Consider the following 15,593-nt stretch of genomic DNA (forward strand, 5'->3'; position numbering starts at 1 on the left):
CTGGCACTTGGTAACACTTAATAACTCCAGCTGTTATTTTCAGTTACTATGGGTTTCCATAGAACTTTGAAACCTACTGTACCACATCATCTTTAAATCCTCAAAATTTTTATTTATCTAGAATCCACAAAAAATGACCGGGAGGGGCCTCAGTGAGACCAGATCGCATTGCTTTCCTCCGTCCTCGTCTCACAGAGCCAGCTGACCTCAGATTATGGAAAAACTAGAGGCCACTTGTTTGTGGCCAGAGCCTCAGCTGGACGGGAGACTGAAATGGGCTGCCAGCTCGCGCCTCAGCCTGACCTGAGCTGTGCAGACTGGGAAGGCTCCACCCAGAAGGCTTCCATCTGGGCTCCTCCTGTGGAGTAAACAGGAAAGACTCAACACCCTGCCGCCTAGAGGAGAGGCCACGTCCAGTTTTGACATGCCATCCTTTGCAGAAGCCAAGGGGACGTCAATCTCAAGAGTGGGGGCATCCAAGACCCCTTCCTTCCAAAATTCCCCCAGAAGTGGTTCCAGCCCCTCTGGGGACCACATTCAGTCCATGTGTGTTCAAGTTTTGCTTCAAGCTCTGTAGCAGCAGGACCTGCCCCACAGCCATAGCTTCCCCTCTGTGCGGAGCTGTAGGGAGAGCAGGTTCGCCTCCAGGAGCAGAAGAGAATGACAGCATGTTCCACTGCAGGGCCCTCCACTACTACCCACAGCCGCTCCGCCAGTGCCCTCACAGCCTGGGAGAAGGGCCGTGCCAGCCGCATCCCCTGAGGGGCCCAGCCTGAAGTACCTGGGCCCCGAACCCGGTGGCTGGAGGCTTGTGGTGCCAGAGGCCCGGACTGGGGTGACTGTCTGTCCCTAGGCCGCTCTTTGCACGAATCTTGGACATAAATCCAAGTTAAGATGAACCTTCTGTGAGCGGTGCTCTTCCATGCCCCGTCTGCCATTCCCCTCTTGGTCACTTGGAGCGCTGCGCCCCTTCCCCGCCCAGTCCCCTGAGCGCATCACTGTTACTCTTCCCCCCAGGAACCTGCTCGGAGCCTGCCTGAGGGCAGGCACCCAGGGCGGTAAGCGGTGCCTGGGCTGAGTCAGGGACCTGAACTTAGATTTCAGTCCTGTCCCTCACACAGGAAACACTGGGCAAGGCCTGGCCCTTCTGTGAGCCTCAGTTTCCTCACCTGTCAAATGGAACACCTCATCTCAGCCCTAGCTGCCCTGTGGGAGAATTGTGGGAAGAAATGAGAGTAGATGTGAACTGGTTTTATAAACTCCAAATGCTGGGTTAGAGAAGCAGTGTGGACCTAGGTAGAACCCAAAATGCAGGGGCCCGAAACACTCCCTTCATTTCTTCTCTCCCCTCCTGCTCCCCCAGCCCCCACCCCGGCGAGGGCGGCCCCATGGAGGAAGCACCACAGGAGGCTCAGCTGCTGCACAAAGGCCTTTACTGGGCAGATGGGGGGAGAGGCTGACGCCAGGGGGCCAGGGTGAGGGAGGGGGCACACCCTCCGAAGGTGAGGGGGAGTATCCCTGCCTGTGGGCCTTAGCCTGAATGCACTAAGGGCTGGCCCTTCAGACAGGCTCGGGGGAGGTCCGCCCACAAGGGCTTCGGGCCCCTCCTTCATGGAGATGCCACCCCTGACCCAGGAATGTGGCCCTTCCCTCACGTGTGCCTTGGCTCCTCAGGGAGCACTGTGGGGTGGGGGCGGGGGAGGGGGCTTGGGAAGGCCCTTCAGGAAGGAGAGAGGCTATAGGGTGGGGAGAAGGGGTGGTGGGCGGCATGGTAGACCCAGAAAATTCTGGGCACTTCAGTGGTGGTATTTGGAGGGAGTGGGATGCTGGCCCCAAAGTTGAGGTCCAGGTTAGAGCAGAACAATTGGATTGAGAGTTGGTTTTTAATTTGGGATGAGCTACAAGCGAACTGTTATCACCGGAACAGAGAACTGGAAAGAAAGGGAGTTACTTTCCAGCACTTCCCCGGGTCACAGCCGTGGGCACATACGATACACATTCCCAGGTATTCACACAGGTGGATGTAGGTGGCTCTGCACTCAGTGTGCATGCACACATGGTCACACACCCCTGCGGGCATGTGTGCAAACACCCACGTGCACAGCAATACACACACAGTCACATGCACACGTTGTGTCAGGCTGGGGCCCTGTGTAACAGTAAGGGGCCTATAGTGGGAGTGTGGTGTGGTTCAAGAAACGGATTCCTTCCTGAACAGCCCCTCCCCAGCCTCTGCAGGGTAGGCGTGGGGTGGGGGGGCCTCATCTACTTCCCCTCGACCGCCAGGGCTGCCTGCTGCCTCATGTAGGAAAGGATGTCCATCTTGACAGTGCTGACTGCGGTCCGGTGGTACCAGCGCATGATGGGTATGCCATCTGGCCCCACCAGGAATTTCTCAAAGTTCCAGCGGATGTCGTGGACCTTCATGGGTTCCCAGAAGAGGCGGTCAGGTGAGCCCAGGAGTTCCGAGGTAGGAGGACAGGAGTTCTGGAGTGGCAGTGTGTGTGGTGTCAACCTTGTTGGGGCCCCACCCCCCTCTCCTGCCTTCCTGGAGGTAGGAGAACAGCCTAGCACTGAGAAAAGGGCACCAGTTGTCGAGTCAGAGAACTGAATCCCAGAACTGGCTTTGACTCCAATAGATTGTGAGACCCTTAGCTTGACCCTTCTGGGGCCCTGCCTGGGCCTTATCCATAAAACAGGCTCGGATCCTGATGAGATCCCAGGTTCTGCAGAGCCCTCTCCTTGGAAGGATAGTTGGATGCCAACAGATTCTCCAAGAGCCCAGGGGGAGGGGATGGTGCTGGGGACTTCTCTGCATGGGCTGGAGCCAGGAGGGTGCGGCCCTGTCCAGAGCCAGTGTCAGCCATGCAAGAAGCCCCTGCAGAGGCATCTGCACACTCACCTTCAGGAACGTATAGAACTTCTGCTCTTTCTCCCCGTTCACATCTCCTTTCTCAAAGAGTTTGAAATTAGGGATGAAGCCCCCACCTGGCCGGACATACCTGCAAGGAACATTCCTATGTGGGTCCCAAGGAGATGGGCACGGGGCTCAGAAATGAGAAGGGACAGAGTAGGGGAGGCTGTGCTGGGAATCTGGGTTTTACTGCACAGTGGGCATTGGGAGCCAGTGACTATTGAACAAGCATAGGCATAATGTGGCTCTGCAGTCTGTTCAGTTTGGTACCTTCTCATTGACCCTCTCAGAGCCCCACACATGCACTAAAAACCAGTCATCCCTGTCCCTGTCCCCTCTTCCACTCATTCCATTAAATGGGGTTCTTGGAAGGGGAGAGTAATTCTTGGTGGCTGATAAATGGCCATCACTAGTAGGGGGCAAGGCAAGAAAAGCTTGGGGCCTAGCCTAGGGCACACAGTGGACATACTAGAGAGGTTTTCTCAGGACATAGTGAGCACTCACTTGAGGCTGGGCAGGATCTCCCAGTTCTCTCCTGGTTCCTGTTTTCCAAACTGGTTGCAGGGGAAGCCCAGAATGACGAGACCAAATGGTGCAAACTCTTCCTGTAGTGCATTCAGTTCTGACCCCGGGAGAGAGAGCGGAGATGGAGGTGGCCTTAGCGAGGAGCCTTGCCTCGTCTGTGCCACTGCATCTGCTCAGCTGAACTCACCGAGGCCTGAGCAACACCACCCAGTGAGTGTGGTGATGCTGGGATTCAAGTCCCGTCCTCCTCACTCCAGGCTGTATGGGCTGCAGGTTTTGAGGGAAAAGAGCAATGCTCTCCCTCAAATCAGCAGCCAGTTACCGACCCATCACTGAAGTCCCCCACCCGGGCCACGAGGCTAGGGCCTCTTCAGGATTCAGGACTGGGTTTCCTGAAGCAAGAACCTTCCATCCCTGAGGAGAAGGCCGAGGACTTCCCTGCTGTGGCCTGGAGCCCTCACAACCTCTTAGACTCTGGTGATTCAGGAACCCAAGGAGGCCCTGGCCCAGCTCCCCAGTTCCCTCGTGCTGCCTGGCCTCTTGTGCAGTGCCAGCACCCAGATGTTGTACAGACGCAGTCTGCTCTATTCCAAGGACTAGACAGAAGCATTCCAGACAGCACTCACTGTGCACTCGGCCACCCAGCCCCTTGCCATCCCCCGTCAGGAATCTGCCTGTGATTGCCAGGCAGAGCATTCAGGGTCAGATTGCCCTTGCCTCCCCTGGCCCTGCCAACAGACTGCCCCACTCCAAAGCACTTTCCAGCTGGGTGCCGTCAGCTGCCTTTGGCCTGCCTGCTCCTCAGGCTCTTCACTCTGCCCCGGCTAAGGAGAAAGGAGTGAGGACACTAAGATCAGGAACCCTGGGCGAAGCTCCTGCTCTGCCACCAGCACACTCTGTGGCCTTGGGCCAACTGCCTGCTTCCCAGACGGTGGCCAAGAGAAGCACGAAGGCAGGTGAGGCTGAGGGCAGATGAGAGACTGAGCGACATAAGGCTGCCATTTCTTAATGCAGTGAAAGTCGCTCCAGTCACTCCAAACTCCATCCCACTGCTTTTAGGTCAGCTCAGGTGCCCAAGAATGAAGAAGAATAACTGGGAATCTTCTAGAACATCTGTAAACATGATAATACCTCAGGTATAAAAATATCAGATGTTATATAAACATCTTCACAAAATCATGAAACACAGTAGAATTGGGATACAGAGCTTAGAATCTCATGATCACTGTCACTCCTTTCCTTTTTGTACCAGAAAAGCCTCTGTGGTTGAAATGTGCCCAACTGGCAGAAGGAGCCCCAGATACAGCAGAGGAGAAGGGTCTTACCAATGTACTGGCCTGTTAGGCCTCAGTAGCTGGCAACGTTGACAAAGAGGATGTATTTGCCAGCGTACTGCTTAAAGGGGATGTACTCCTGCCCGTCAATGGTGAGGGCGCCGTAATCGTAGATGGTGCCACTCACACCAGCATGGCAGTCCGTCTGGAACAGAAGAGCAGTGCCAGGGAGCAGTTAGAGCTGGAAGGGAACTTGGGCACCTCGGTTTTCAAGATAATAAAGGATCCCAACAGGGAGAATGGCTTGCCAAGACTACTACAAGAATTAGAACTGACTAGAACCAAGGTCTTCTAATTCTTTATAAAAGATAATGATTATGAAAGCCTTAGTGTGCTGGTGAGTACTATAGAAACCTGGAGGATTCCGTATTTGCATCACAAATCAATTTATAAACATTTAGCAGGCTGTGAGGGAGGCCACTCGGACACAACTGCTGCAGTAATCCAGGTGAGTGATGCTGAGGGCTGAGCCAAACAGTTGTGAAGGAAGCACTGAGCAGAGGGGGGAGCGGCAGGATGGAGAGGGTGATGGAGAGGTTCCCTCGCTGGAGGACTGGAAAACTGAGGCTGTTGTGAAATAGGGAAGCTGGAGTAGGAGCCAGGAAGGGGGAAGACCTGCTGTGAGGATTAAATATGATGATGAGGGTAAAGCAGTGGCGCTTGGCATGTTAGGTGTTCATTTATTAGATGTGGGTGAGCAGTTGTGACGATGACTATTATGTTTCCTCCTTGCCCAGCTGCTGCCCCACAGTCAACCCTGCAGGACAAGTAGGGACAGCGTACAATAAATGGGCTCCCAGCTGGGGCACCTGGATTCCACATCCAGCTCTGCCATTGACTCCCTGTGGTCTTGGACTAGACCTTTCTCTTCTCTGGGCCTTAGCTTCCTCTTTTATAAAATGAGAACTTTGAACTGGATCAGCTTTTCACAACCATGATGGGAGAGGAGGGAGTGGGATTACCGCTAGCAAGCAGGATATTGCATTTGAACTCCACCCTCATCTCACCTTGGGTATAGACTACAAAAATCTGGGTCTCCCCTTAAAGGGTGTCATGGTGTCAAACAGTCAGCAGGCAGGCTGGTTATGGGCAAAGAAATTTGCCACCATTCTATCAGCTGCTCTCTGTGTCCTGTCCTCTTGTAGAAAACAGAGATGGAAAGAAACCAACTAAATGCCAACTAACATTCAATAGATCAGGAGAGACAGAGGCATGTGGCTGGAGTTAGAGAAGCAGATTCATGTCCTCTCTTGCCATCAGTCCTGGAAGGCATGTTGCTGAGGTGAGGGACCTGGGCCCGACAGGATGAAGGAAGTTGGCTAGCAGGGCGTGGCCCCCAGAGGGTGGAGAAAAGCCATCTCTGTCCTGAATATGCCATAGGTACTCCTTCCACCAAGCCACTCCCTGACAGCCACAGGTCCCTTCTTGGCTTCAGTGCAAATTCCCTGCTTGACATGTGTCTAATATTTCATGCCCTGTAACTTTTGGTGAGTGCTGGAGGCAGGCCTGAGACTTAAGCTCAACATTCCTCCACCCCTGGGCCTCCTTAGCCCAAGCTAGGGTTGGTTCCACCTCAAAATGCACCCAGGGCAAAACAAATATATCCCAGTTGGCCACAGAGGTCTAGCAGCCAGAAGGCAAGGCCATCCTGCGTGCCTCTCCACCTCTTCTGCTCTGCCCAACCTGAAAACAAATTCTGGGAAATGGAAAGAAAAAAAGCCAAGAGGTTGTCCAAATAATGGAAGCTTATAAACAACAGGATCAGCTTCTGGGCACCAGTTCAGGGTTGGGGCAGGGCAAGGGGGATCTCCTCTCATTGGGTTTTATTCTTTGCTGGCTGTGTGGTCCTGGGTCAGTCAGTCAGTTTTGCTCTCTGAGCCTCAGTCTGCTGCCAGGATAATACCACCTGCCACCCCAAATGGCTGTGAGAATCCACTGGCAGATAAGTCCAGAAAGCCTCTTGGAGAGAACTCCCCATACCAAGGAGGAATGGCTGTTCTATCTGCAGCTAGGGTAAAGGGCCCTGATGTTCCCCCATTATTGTGAGGGGCCTTTGATGTTCCCCAGCCAGTGTGAAGATGGTGCAGCAGGCAAGGTGCCTCCTAGAGGGACGAGTGACAGTCTTCATGCTTCCTGTTGAAGCCAGAAAGGCCAGTGCTGTGGGTCCAGACTGACAGGGTCAGAGGGAGGCCCATGGCAGGGGCAGCCAGGGCCTGCACATGCCACTGAGCACTGCAGCCCAGTCTTGATGTGAGCCTCCTTCCTCCTCTGGGCCGCGGAATCCCAGAGTCCTGCACCTTGAACAGGGAGGCCAGGGACAGAGGGGAGAGGCCGGGAGGGTCCTCAGTCCTCCTGCAGCTCAACAAGGTGCGAGAGTGCTGATGGCTCCAGAGTTGCGAGGGGTCTCAGGCAGGCCCCCAGCTGGCTGGCACTGCTGGCCTTGTATCTTTCTCCTCTCCTATCTTTTCCATTCCCATCACTGTGATGCTGTGGGTGAGACCTGGGCTGGGGGCCGGAGATCAGAGTTCTGGGTCTGGCTGTGCCTCTGACTCCATGTGACCACTCCTTTCCCTTCTCTGGGGCTCCGGCTCCTCAATTGTGAGATGGGGTCAGATTCAGTGCTGTCTTAAAGAGCCCTTCAGCTCTGTCAGCCTGTGTTCCATGATTCTCTCTGCCTGTTTTAGTCACCTAGAAACCAGCGGTTACTAGGATCCCACACACGTCAGCAGTTGTTATTATCCAGTTTCTGTAACATGCTATTGTGGAGCAAATAGAGTGAGCCTGGACAGCTTTATGCTGGACTGGAGGGGAGACACGGCAAGGACAGGAGACTGCTTTGTTCCCTAGCCCTCTCTTCAAATTGGGTGGAGGAAAACATCCCTTCTTGGCTGTCATCTTTTGTCTGTTCTCCACAAGCCCCCTTGGCTGCAGCTGAGGCCTAGAGCCCGGAGTTATGACATCTCCACTCTCTAAGGACCTGGGAGGGAAGATGGGCACGCCCAGACTGCCAGTAGCCAGCAAGTCCTAGCTGGTTGCATCTGATACAATGCCTGACTTTTGAAGACCATGCCCATCCTGTTCTCTTGGAATCCATCTATTCCTTCCCAGAGTTCTGTAGGGAATACTTGGTGATGGTGAGTTATTCATGGGGTACACATTCTTACCTCCAGCCTTCTTGAGGCCAGGCCCAATCTTCTCTTCTCTGGCTCTCCCCAAACCAAGGGTGTGGGACTAACTTCATGCTGGCCTGCCTGTGGTCTGCCCCTTTCCCACCCCACACCCTGTCTTGAAACTCAGTCCCATCCCTATCCTGGAAAATGCCTTCTGGGTTGGGGGTTGTGAACAGGGCCAGATACAAATGAAGAGACTTGGAGGAAGTGGCTTCGTAGCCATGCAGTCTCTGTGTTGACTTCAAGGATGGACAGACTAAATGGGATTCAGGTTGAGGAAAGGATCGGGGATAGAAACAGACAGAAGGAACCCTGTATTTGGAGGGGCCTCTCGAGCAGCGGGTAGCATTTTGGAAACAGAATCATGGACCCACAAGATCCAGAAGATTTCAGAAATACAGAAGCTCAAAGCTGCTTCTTGAGTTTACACAAATGTGGGGTGTGTGTGTGTGTGACACGTGTAGGGAGGTCAGAGACAGAAACCTCTCTCTTTGGATCTATCCCTATGCTTGGCTTCTGCTTCCCCACCCTGGGGAAGAGGAGAGGTCTACAGGGCCCACCTTGGCGTTTACTGTCCAAGGAGATAGCATGCTGGGTCACCCTTGCTCCTGGCCTCAGCATCCCCACTCTCATTAAGGGTCACACAGCTCTGCTGGGAATTGACTGAGGCTCAGGAGAGTCCTGCCTCTCCTATTGAGCTGGCAGTCCCTGGCTTTCCCCAACTATCAGGTTTGCTCTGCCAACATGGGCAGTGTGTGGTGGGTAATGAGGCTGCCCGGGAACAGGAAACCCTTCCGAGAACAGTGTGTGGATTTTGCAGCTTCTCCAAACATCCCCACCCCCGACACACACGCACACGCACACGCACACGCACACACACACACACACTGTGACCTGCAGATGGAGAAACTGAAGCCTAGGAAGTGTGAGGGATCTAGTTGGGGTTCTGACTGTTCTGCACTGCCAGTCCGGAGCTCTTTCTATCACATATCCTGCCTCTTCTACCAGTGCCCTGGAACCCACGTGGGCCCCTCTACCTGCAGTTATTCTTGGTCTAGAAGTGCCCCCACCACAATACTTCAGCACCGAGACCACCCAGATGTATTCTCTTTCCCTTTTCCTTGCCTGTCAGTCCCCCGGGAAACCTCCGCAGACAGTCCAGACACCAAGTCTCTGGGTCTTCTTCTGTGCCCCCACCCACTTCAGCCTCGACTGGAGGGGAGTAGCTCAGGGGCAGGGGCCGCAGGGAGGCAGCCAGGCGACCCTGAGGCCGCCAGGAGGGAGAGGCCGGGAACTGGGGAGGAGCGCTCCTCCTTTCCTGCACACCCTCCCTCCTGCCCGCCCGCCAGGCCGCCTAGGGTTGGAACTGCGCAGGACCCGGTCCCGTCGGCAGGAGGGTGCCCACCGGAGTTAAGGGTGTCCCTTGCACCTAGTGTTGATCTTCTGGTGGGGAGCCCGGGAGGAGAGGTACCTCGTCACCGGGAGATGGACACCCGGGAGCTGTGTTGGTTCCCTCGGCCCCCCACCCCGAGGCTCACTCACCTTCGACTTCTCCTGCCCCCGGCTCGGCGGGACGAAGCCCGCCAGCAGCAGGGAGAGAAGGCAGGATGCCCGCAGCAGCCGGGCCATGGCGGGATCGCGGCGCGTCTCAGGCTCGCCTGAGACGCGGTCTGATCCAGGGCCACGGTCCGTCTGAGGTGTCCGAAGCTCTCTGCCACCTTTCAAGCCCTCAGCCATGACCAATCCGCGGCCGGGCCGGAGTCTTTGTAGCCAATCACAGGGTGGCTGACATTTCAGGGGCGGGAATAACTTCCCCTCCTTCGCAGCGACAGTGACATAAGCAAGTCTGAGCAGAGAGAAGGGAGCCAGGTCCTTGTGAAGCCACGAGGTGAATCCCCCTCGTCTTTCAGGCTCTGAAGTGCAGGCAGAGGCAGGTACAATACCCCCCAGCACAGCCAGGCAAAGGCCTTTAAACTTAAAACACAGCCCTACCACCTGATGGAGGCGCAGCGGAAAGTTGCGGCAGAACACCTCATGGTGTGGGGCTCCCCCTTCCCTCTTGCCTCCATCCCTGTGGCAGGGATGTTGAGGATTTCAAATGCCAGCAAGATCTGAAGTGAAACTTCCAGGTACATTTATTCTATATAGGTTTAGTGCTTAAGAAGCAAAGAGTGGGTGCCCTGGACTTTGAAGGCCACCCCCTCCTGGGAAGAACACTGGGATACCTCAGCTGGTTTGGGAGCAGAAAATACATTTGCTCCCTGTGTAGTCTTGAACATATGGCTTTTCCTTTCTGGGTCCTGGTTTCCCCAACTATGCAATGATGGAATTGGTTGATGATCTCTAAGGCCCTTCTAGTTCTAGCTCAATGACTTGCTTGTAAAATAAGTGACCGACCTAGACCTTGAGAGTAGGAACCATAATCACCACCTGGTACTCGGTCAACAGCACAACAGGTGCTTAATATTTGCTGCACTAACCAATCAACGAATCTGTTTCTCTGCTTGGAGATACTGATGACCAGCTCAGCAGCTCTAGGTCTGGGCTGTCTAGATAAGACCCTGTCCTCAGAAAGGGGAATGCAGATCAGAGCTTTCCAAGTCGGCCTGACTACCAGAGCTACCTGGGAAGCCTTTAATACAGATTCCCAGGCTCCACTTCCAAATCATGCATTAAAGCCTCTAGGGGTAGAGGCTGAGCATCTGCCTTCAGACATGTTCCAAAGGTGATTCTGAGGCAAGTGGGTGATTCTCTGTCTTTTGATGGAAAAGTGCTTTGAGATACCGTGCCTTTACTATGATTTAAGACATTATTGTCCCTGGGGGAATTTGGAAGATCTGTCTCAAGTCCCACATTCTCCTTGAAGCCTTCCTTACCTCAAACCATCGCCTGTTGAAGGAAACTTTAAAGGCCAGAAGTCTTTAAATGAGTTAAAGCGCAGAGAATTTGAACAGTAGCTGACACAGCTTACGTGCTGAGTAAGTGTTATTTAACTACTGTATTTATCTGAAGCCTAGAATGGGGAACAGTTTACTCAAGTCCCCATGGTAAATCTGTGACAGAGAAGGGACCAGAATGCAGATCTCTAGATCCTAGTCTTGGGCCTTCTTCACTTTGTCCTATTGTCTTTTGAAGGTCATATTTACCCAAAGGTACAAATATCTGTATACCTATCAGTTTATCAGAAATCCATTGTTCATTAGCACCAGTAGGCATCCAGTGAACCTTAAAATATGTGCCTTGTATGATAATACCATGAGAGATGTCAGAGAATTTTCTGGATGTTACAACCCCTGCCCTCAAGGTGTGTCCAATAAGGCCAGGACTAGAACAGGGGAAGTGGGCACCTTAAGGTCGTGCACCTGAGAGTAGGCACCTTCTTAAACTTTGCACCCTATGTGCCTGACCTGCCTCACCCTAGTCCCAGTCCTGCTTTGCCGTTTCTTCAGGGGAGAGAAGGAGTCAGAGGTTTGAGGCCTGCTGTGGGGCCACAGACAAGTTACTTTTCTTCTTCAGGCCGCAGTTGGTCCATTCTGTTAAACAAGGGTCTTTGAGAGTCTCTCAGTGGTGGTCTCTGTGGCTCTAGAATCCAAGGAAGGCCTTGCTGCACCAAGCTCAGGAAAACTGCTTTCACGGACAGTGGGGTGGGAGGGTGGGGAGCGTGGCCTGGGGCTGAAGAGGCCCTTCACACTGCAGACTACTTTCAAAGGAGGGCTGAGCCTTGGTGGAAACAGCATGAAAAAGAGATTAAAGACAGTCCTTCCCATTTGACGTCTGTTCACATCAGCCTTTTTAGCACTTTAGTTGATTTGTTCCCAGGATATTTGTGTTTTGAAAGATGTTATTCTCCACCAGCCTGTTTCCTCTTGCCCTCAGGTTAAAGTCCAAATTCCTTAGAGCCTCAGACAATGTCCTCAAAATCCAGCCACTTCCTCTCTTTTGCCACACTCCTCTTATTCTCTCCACACCAGCTATGCTGGACTTTTGTTCAGTTTTCCTGACGTGCCATTTTCTCTCATCTCCAGGTTTTATCTATGTTGTTCCCTCTGGCTGGAGCACTCCACATTCTCTTTAACTGGTTCTCTCCTACCATTTTTTCAGGTCTCAACTTAAATGTCACTTACTAAGGAAAGGGTTTTGTTCAGGTCCTCTTGCTTTATTATACAATAGTACCTGGCACTTCCTATATCAACCTTTTGTTGTACTCATCATTTCTTACTTGTCTGTTTTCTACACTAAATCATAAGGTCCACAAAGGCCTCATCCCCAGCACTTTGCACAGAGCTTAATACATAGTAGATGCTTGATGAATATGTTATTAAAATAATGTCAAATGAAACCCTATTTGGCATATAGAATAAGCAGAGCTTCAGGTCAGCATGTGCTAATAAGTTTGAGTCCTCAAATCTGGTCTGATACCAGCTGCTAGTAAAACTCAAAACATGTGAACTGTGCTAAGTGCACTTGTCAGAGGAGAGCTGATGATTTACATTGGTTTTTGGGAAAGGAAAGATAAAGATGCTGTAGAGGAATCATAAGCCAGTTTTGTTTCCAGCCTGAGAATGCGCTACACTGCATTCCAGACAAGTGGGCACCCAGTACCTCTGCACCCTCCTTTTTTTTTGAGGCATGTACTAGGAGCTCACTTCTTACCCGTCTGGTGGGTGATAGAGATGACAGATCACATAAAGGAAGTTTTTTAAAAAAGTGCTAATGCTCTGTGTTTTCAAGCATGATAGAACATGAGTTAATAAATAAGGAGAGTGGTAAAATGCCATAACAATGGAAGCCAGCCCTATTATTGCTGAGTAAGCACTGGACTCACGTCTGCGGTCAGCCAGCCCAGGTGAAGGGCCCAGTTGGTGGCAACAGGAGGGAGGCCCAGCCCCCATCACTTCAGTGCCAACTTCGAACAGTGGCCTTGTTTTGCAATCTAGAGGGGATTGCAGAACCCAGGTGTGGCCATGGAGCTTCTGTTTCCTGAATAATTTGGCAAATCCAACCTCCAAAACAGCCAGGAAACAGGCAGTCCATCAAGAGAGGTGGCTAGTGCCTTTGCCTTTGAAACCAATGTCTTCCAAATGCTGGGCCTCAGTTTCCTCATCTGTAGAATGAGGAGTTAAGACAAGTTGATCTCAAGGGACAAGCTTTTGGATAATAAGAGTAACAGCTAGCTAGCATCCACCCAACATCCTAAATGTACCAGGTACTAACTTAGGCTTATTAACCTTTTGAAAAAATCCCTGCAGTCTCACAAGGCCACTAACATTATTATTTCCATTTTACAGGGGAAGAAACCAATACATAGAGAGATGAAGCAACTTTTCCTAAGATCCTGCAGTTGGTAGGGGCAGAGCCAGGATTCTGACCCAGATGTCTTGTCTCCAGAGCCCATGCTCTGTACTAAGCCTGTGCTGTCCAACCTGGCAGCTACTAGCCAGGTGTGGCTGCTGAGCACTGGGAATGTGGCTAGTCCAAATTGAGATGGGCTACAGGCTGTAAAATACACACTAGTTTTTGAAGACTTAGTATGAAAAAAAAGAATGTAAAAATATCTCAACATACCATTATATCATTACATGTTGAAATGCTAATATTTTTACATATTGAGTTGAAGAAAATATGTTCTTGAGATTACCTTCACTTGTTTCTTTTTACATTTTAAGATGTGACTGCTAGAAAACAAATTTACATACACAACTGATGTATTTCTATGGGACAGTGTTGGTTTAAGCTATATATTAACAAGAGATTGATATCAGATTGGTACAGAATTCATAAGAAATTGATGTAGGATTTCTCTGTGAAATCTACGTTTATCTTGTCTGAGGTCTCCAAGACTACCTCCAAGTTCAGTGATTCTCTAAGAGGACTCACAGAACTCAGCCTATTATCACACTCATGCTATGACTTATTACAGTGAAGTTTACAAAGCAGTATCAGCAAAAGGAAAAGACGCAGGGGACGCAGTCTAGAAGAAACCCATCAGTTTCCAAGAGTCCTCTCCTACTTGAGTCACAAAGGATGTGCTTAATTCCTCTAGCAACAAACTGACAACACATGTAAATGTTGTCTACCAGAGACGCTCATTCAAGACAGTGCCCAAGTCTTTTACTGGGGACAGGCCATGTAGGCATCCCTGCCTACCCTGCACTAAAATTCCAGACCCCCAAAAGGAAAGCAGGTGTTCAGCACAAACTACATTATTTGTACAAAACAGTTTAAGCACCTGCTCTTATCAGTTCTGGGAATGTCAAAAATCCTCCTGAAATCAAAGTTTCCAAATACTAGCCAAGGGCCAGTGGTGTAAACAGATCTTTCTCAGGATAGCAGTCTCAGGCCTGCTATGTTAACTGTTTTCTGCAGATCTCCCAATTAAACTTCAACAGGACTTGGCCTGGCAAATACTAGGTTGGTTGAGTTTACCTGAAATGGAATTAATGACTCCTACTTGCTCCAAAGCCTCTTAGTTGAAGGGGGCTATGAAAGGGGGAAGAATCCCTGGACTCTGTCTCATCCAGCCCTCTCACCAGAGAGCTAAGGCTCAAGATGCTGAGGGCCCCACAAAAACACAGGCACCAGAGTCCCAGGCTGAGAGACAGTTCCAAGCTTTCAGTCAAAACATCCCTTCCATTCTCTTTGAGGTCCTTATATGTTGCTAGAACCCAAAACAGTACCCTTTTTCCCACTTTTCAGTTGTAGGGAGTCATACCTATGTCTGCTGGGCTCACTCCATCCACCCTCCACCCTCTCTAGGTTACTGTTCACCTGGGAGATGATGGTGTTGGAGTAGCAGCAACAATCTTCAGAAACAGTCATTAAACAGTGGACAATCCACATCCTACTTCCAGTGGGTTAATTGACAATGCACAAAAACAATGAGGACTAGAGGGAACTAATCAACTGTAGGACCACCAGATGGGGTGGGTAGTTTATCACCCTGCCTGCCTCTCTTCTCCCAACATGATCACAGCCAGTATAAATGGCCAGGTCAGGTCCACATCATTCTTAACCCTTCCCCAACTCAGAAGGTTCCTGTCAAGGGGACTTGTGAGGTACACTTGAGAAAGTTTTGCACTGACCATTTGGATCAGAGTCCTGATCCTATCTTAGGATGTGCCACAGACTAGTCCCTGCTCTCTGAACCTTGGACTTCCCCTGACTCTGCAATGGGGAAATTTGAATTCTGAGATTTTATTTATCCCAGTCAGTCTGTGAGTGTGCAGTTTCTCATGAACTGACCCCAGGGGAGGAGTCCCCAAGGATAAATGGAGGGGTTTATCTGCCCAGTTGGGTCGGGCTTGCAGGGTGAGGGCACACTGTGGGTAAATCATGTCTCCGCCTTTGTGGCTACTATCACTCTCAAAGGCTTATTTTGATCTTAAGTGAGGGAGGACACTTAGTTCAGAGCCTGCACATTACCATTCCCCCTACACATGCCATGCAAGAAGAGCCTGACATCTCTGGGGCCCTAACCTTGGTCAGACACTCCCTACCCGGCTGGGCAACCTGAGCCAAAGTAGATTCAGCCCTCTGGTGCATGACCCTCCCCAGCTGTTCAATGGGGTCAATAATTTTGGCCCTGTCTGCTCACTAAGTCTTCTAGGAAGCTCTGGTAGAGTGTTGGAGCAGAAAGATGCTGGAATATGA

General features: G+C 51.4%; 2 protein-coding genes across 9 annotated transcripts in view; one reads left to right on the plus strand and one right to left on the minus strand.

The window, feature by feature from the left end:
* Positions 1 to 899, plus strand: part of TNIP1 (TNFAIP3 interacting protein 1) — a 58,657-nt gene extending 57,758 nt beyond the window's left edge. For all 8 annotated transcript variants that reach the window (XM_057490626.1, XM_057490640.1, XM_057490630.1 and 5 more), the window contains one exon: positions 122 to 899. In XM_057490626.1, the coding sequence (XP_057346609.1) occupies positions 122 to 156 (35 nt within the window). In that variant the 3' untranslated portion in view covers positions 157 to 899. The remainder of the gene's footprint in view (positions 1 to 121) is intronic.
* Positions 900 to 1,416: 517 nt separating this feature from the next.
* GPX3 (glutathione peroxidase 3) lies at positions 1,417 to 9,654 on the minus strand. Its single transcript, XM_036893404.2, has 5 exons — positions 9,486 to 9,654; positions 4,765 to 4,918; positions 3,419 to 3,536; positions 2,903 to 3,002; positions 1,417 to 2,487 (listed from the first exon to the last, which is right to left on the minus strand). Exons 1-5 carry the CDS (start codon positions 9,570 to 9,572, stop codon positions 2,266 to 2,268), a joined length of 681 nt encoding a protein of 226 aa, XP_036749299.1. The 5' UTR covers positions 9,573 to 9,654; the 3' UTR covers positions 1,417 to 2,265.
* Between the last annotated feature and the right edge of the window lie 5,939 nt (positions 9,655 to 15,593).

Source organism: Manis pentadactyla, chromosome 2 (genome assembly GCF_030020395.1).
Source record: "Manis pentadactyla isolate mManPen7 chromosome 2, mManPen7.hap1, whole genome shotgun sequence".
NCBI lineage: Eukaryota > Metazoa > Chordata > Mammalia > Pholidota > Manidae > Manis > Manis pentadactyla.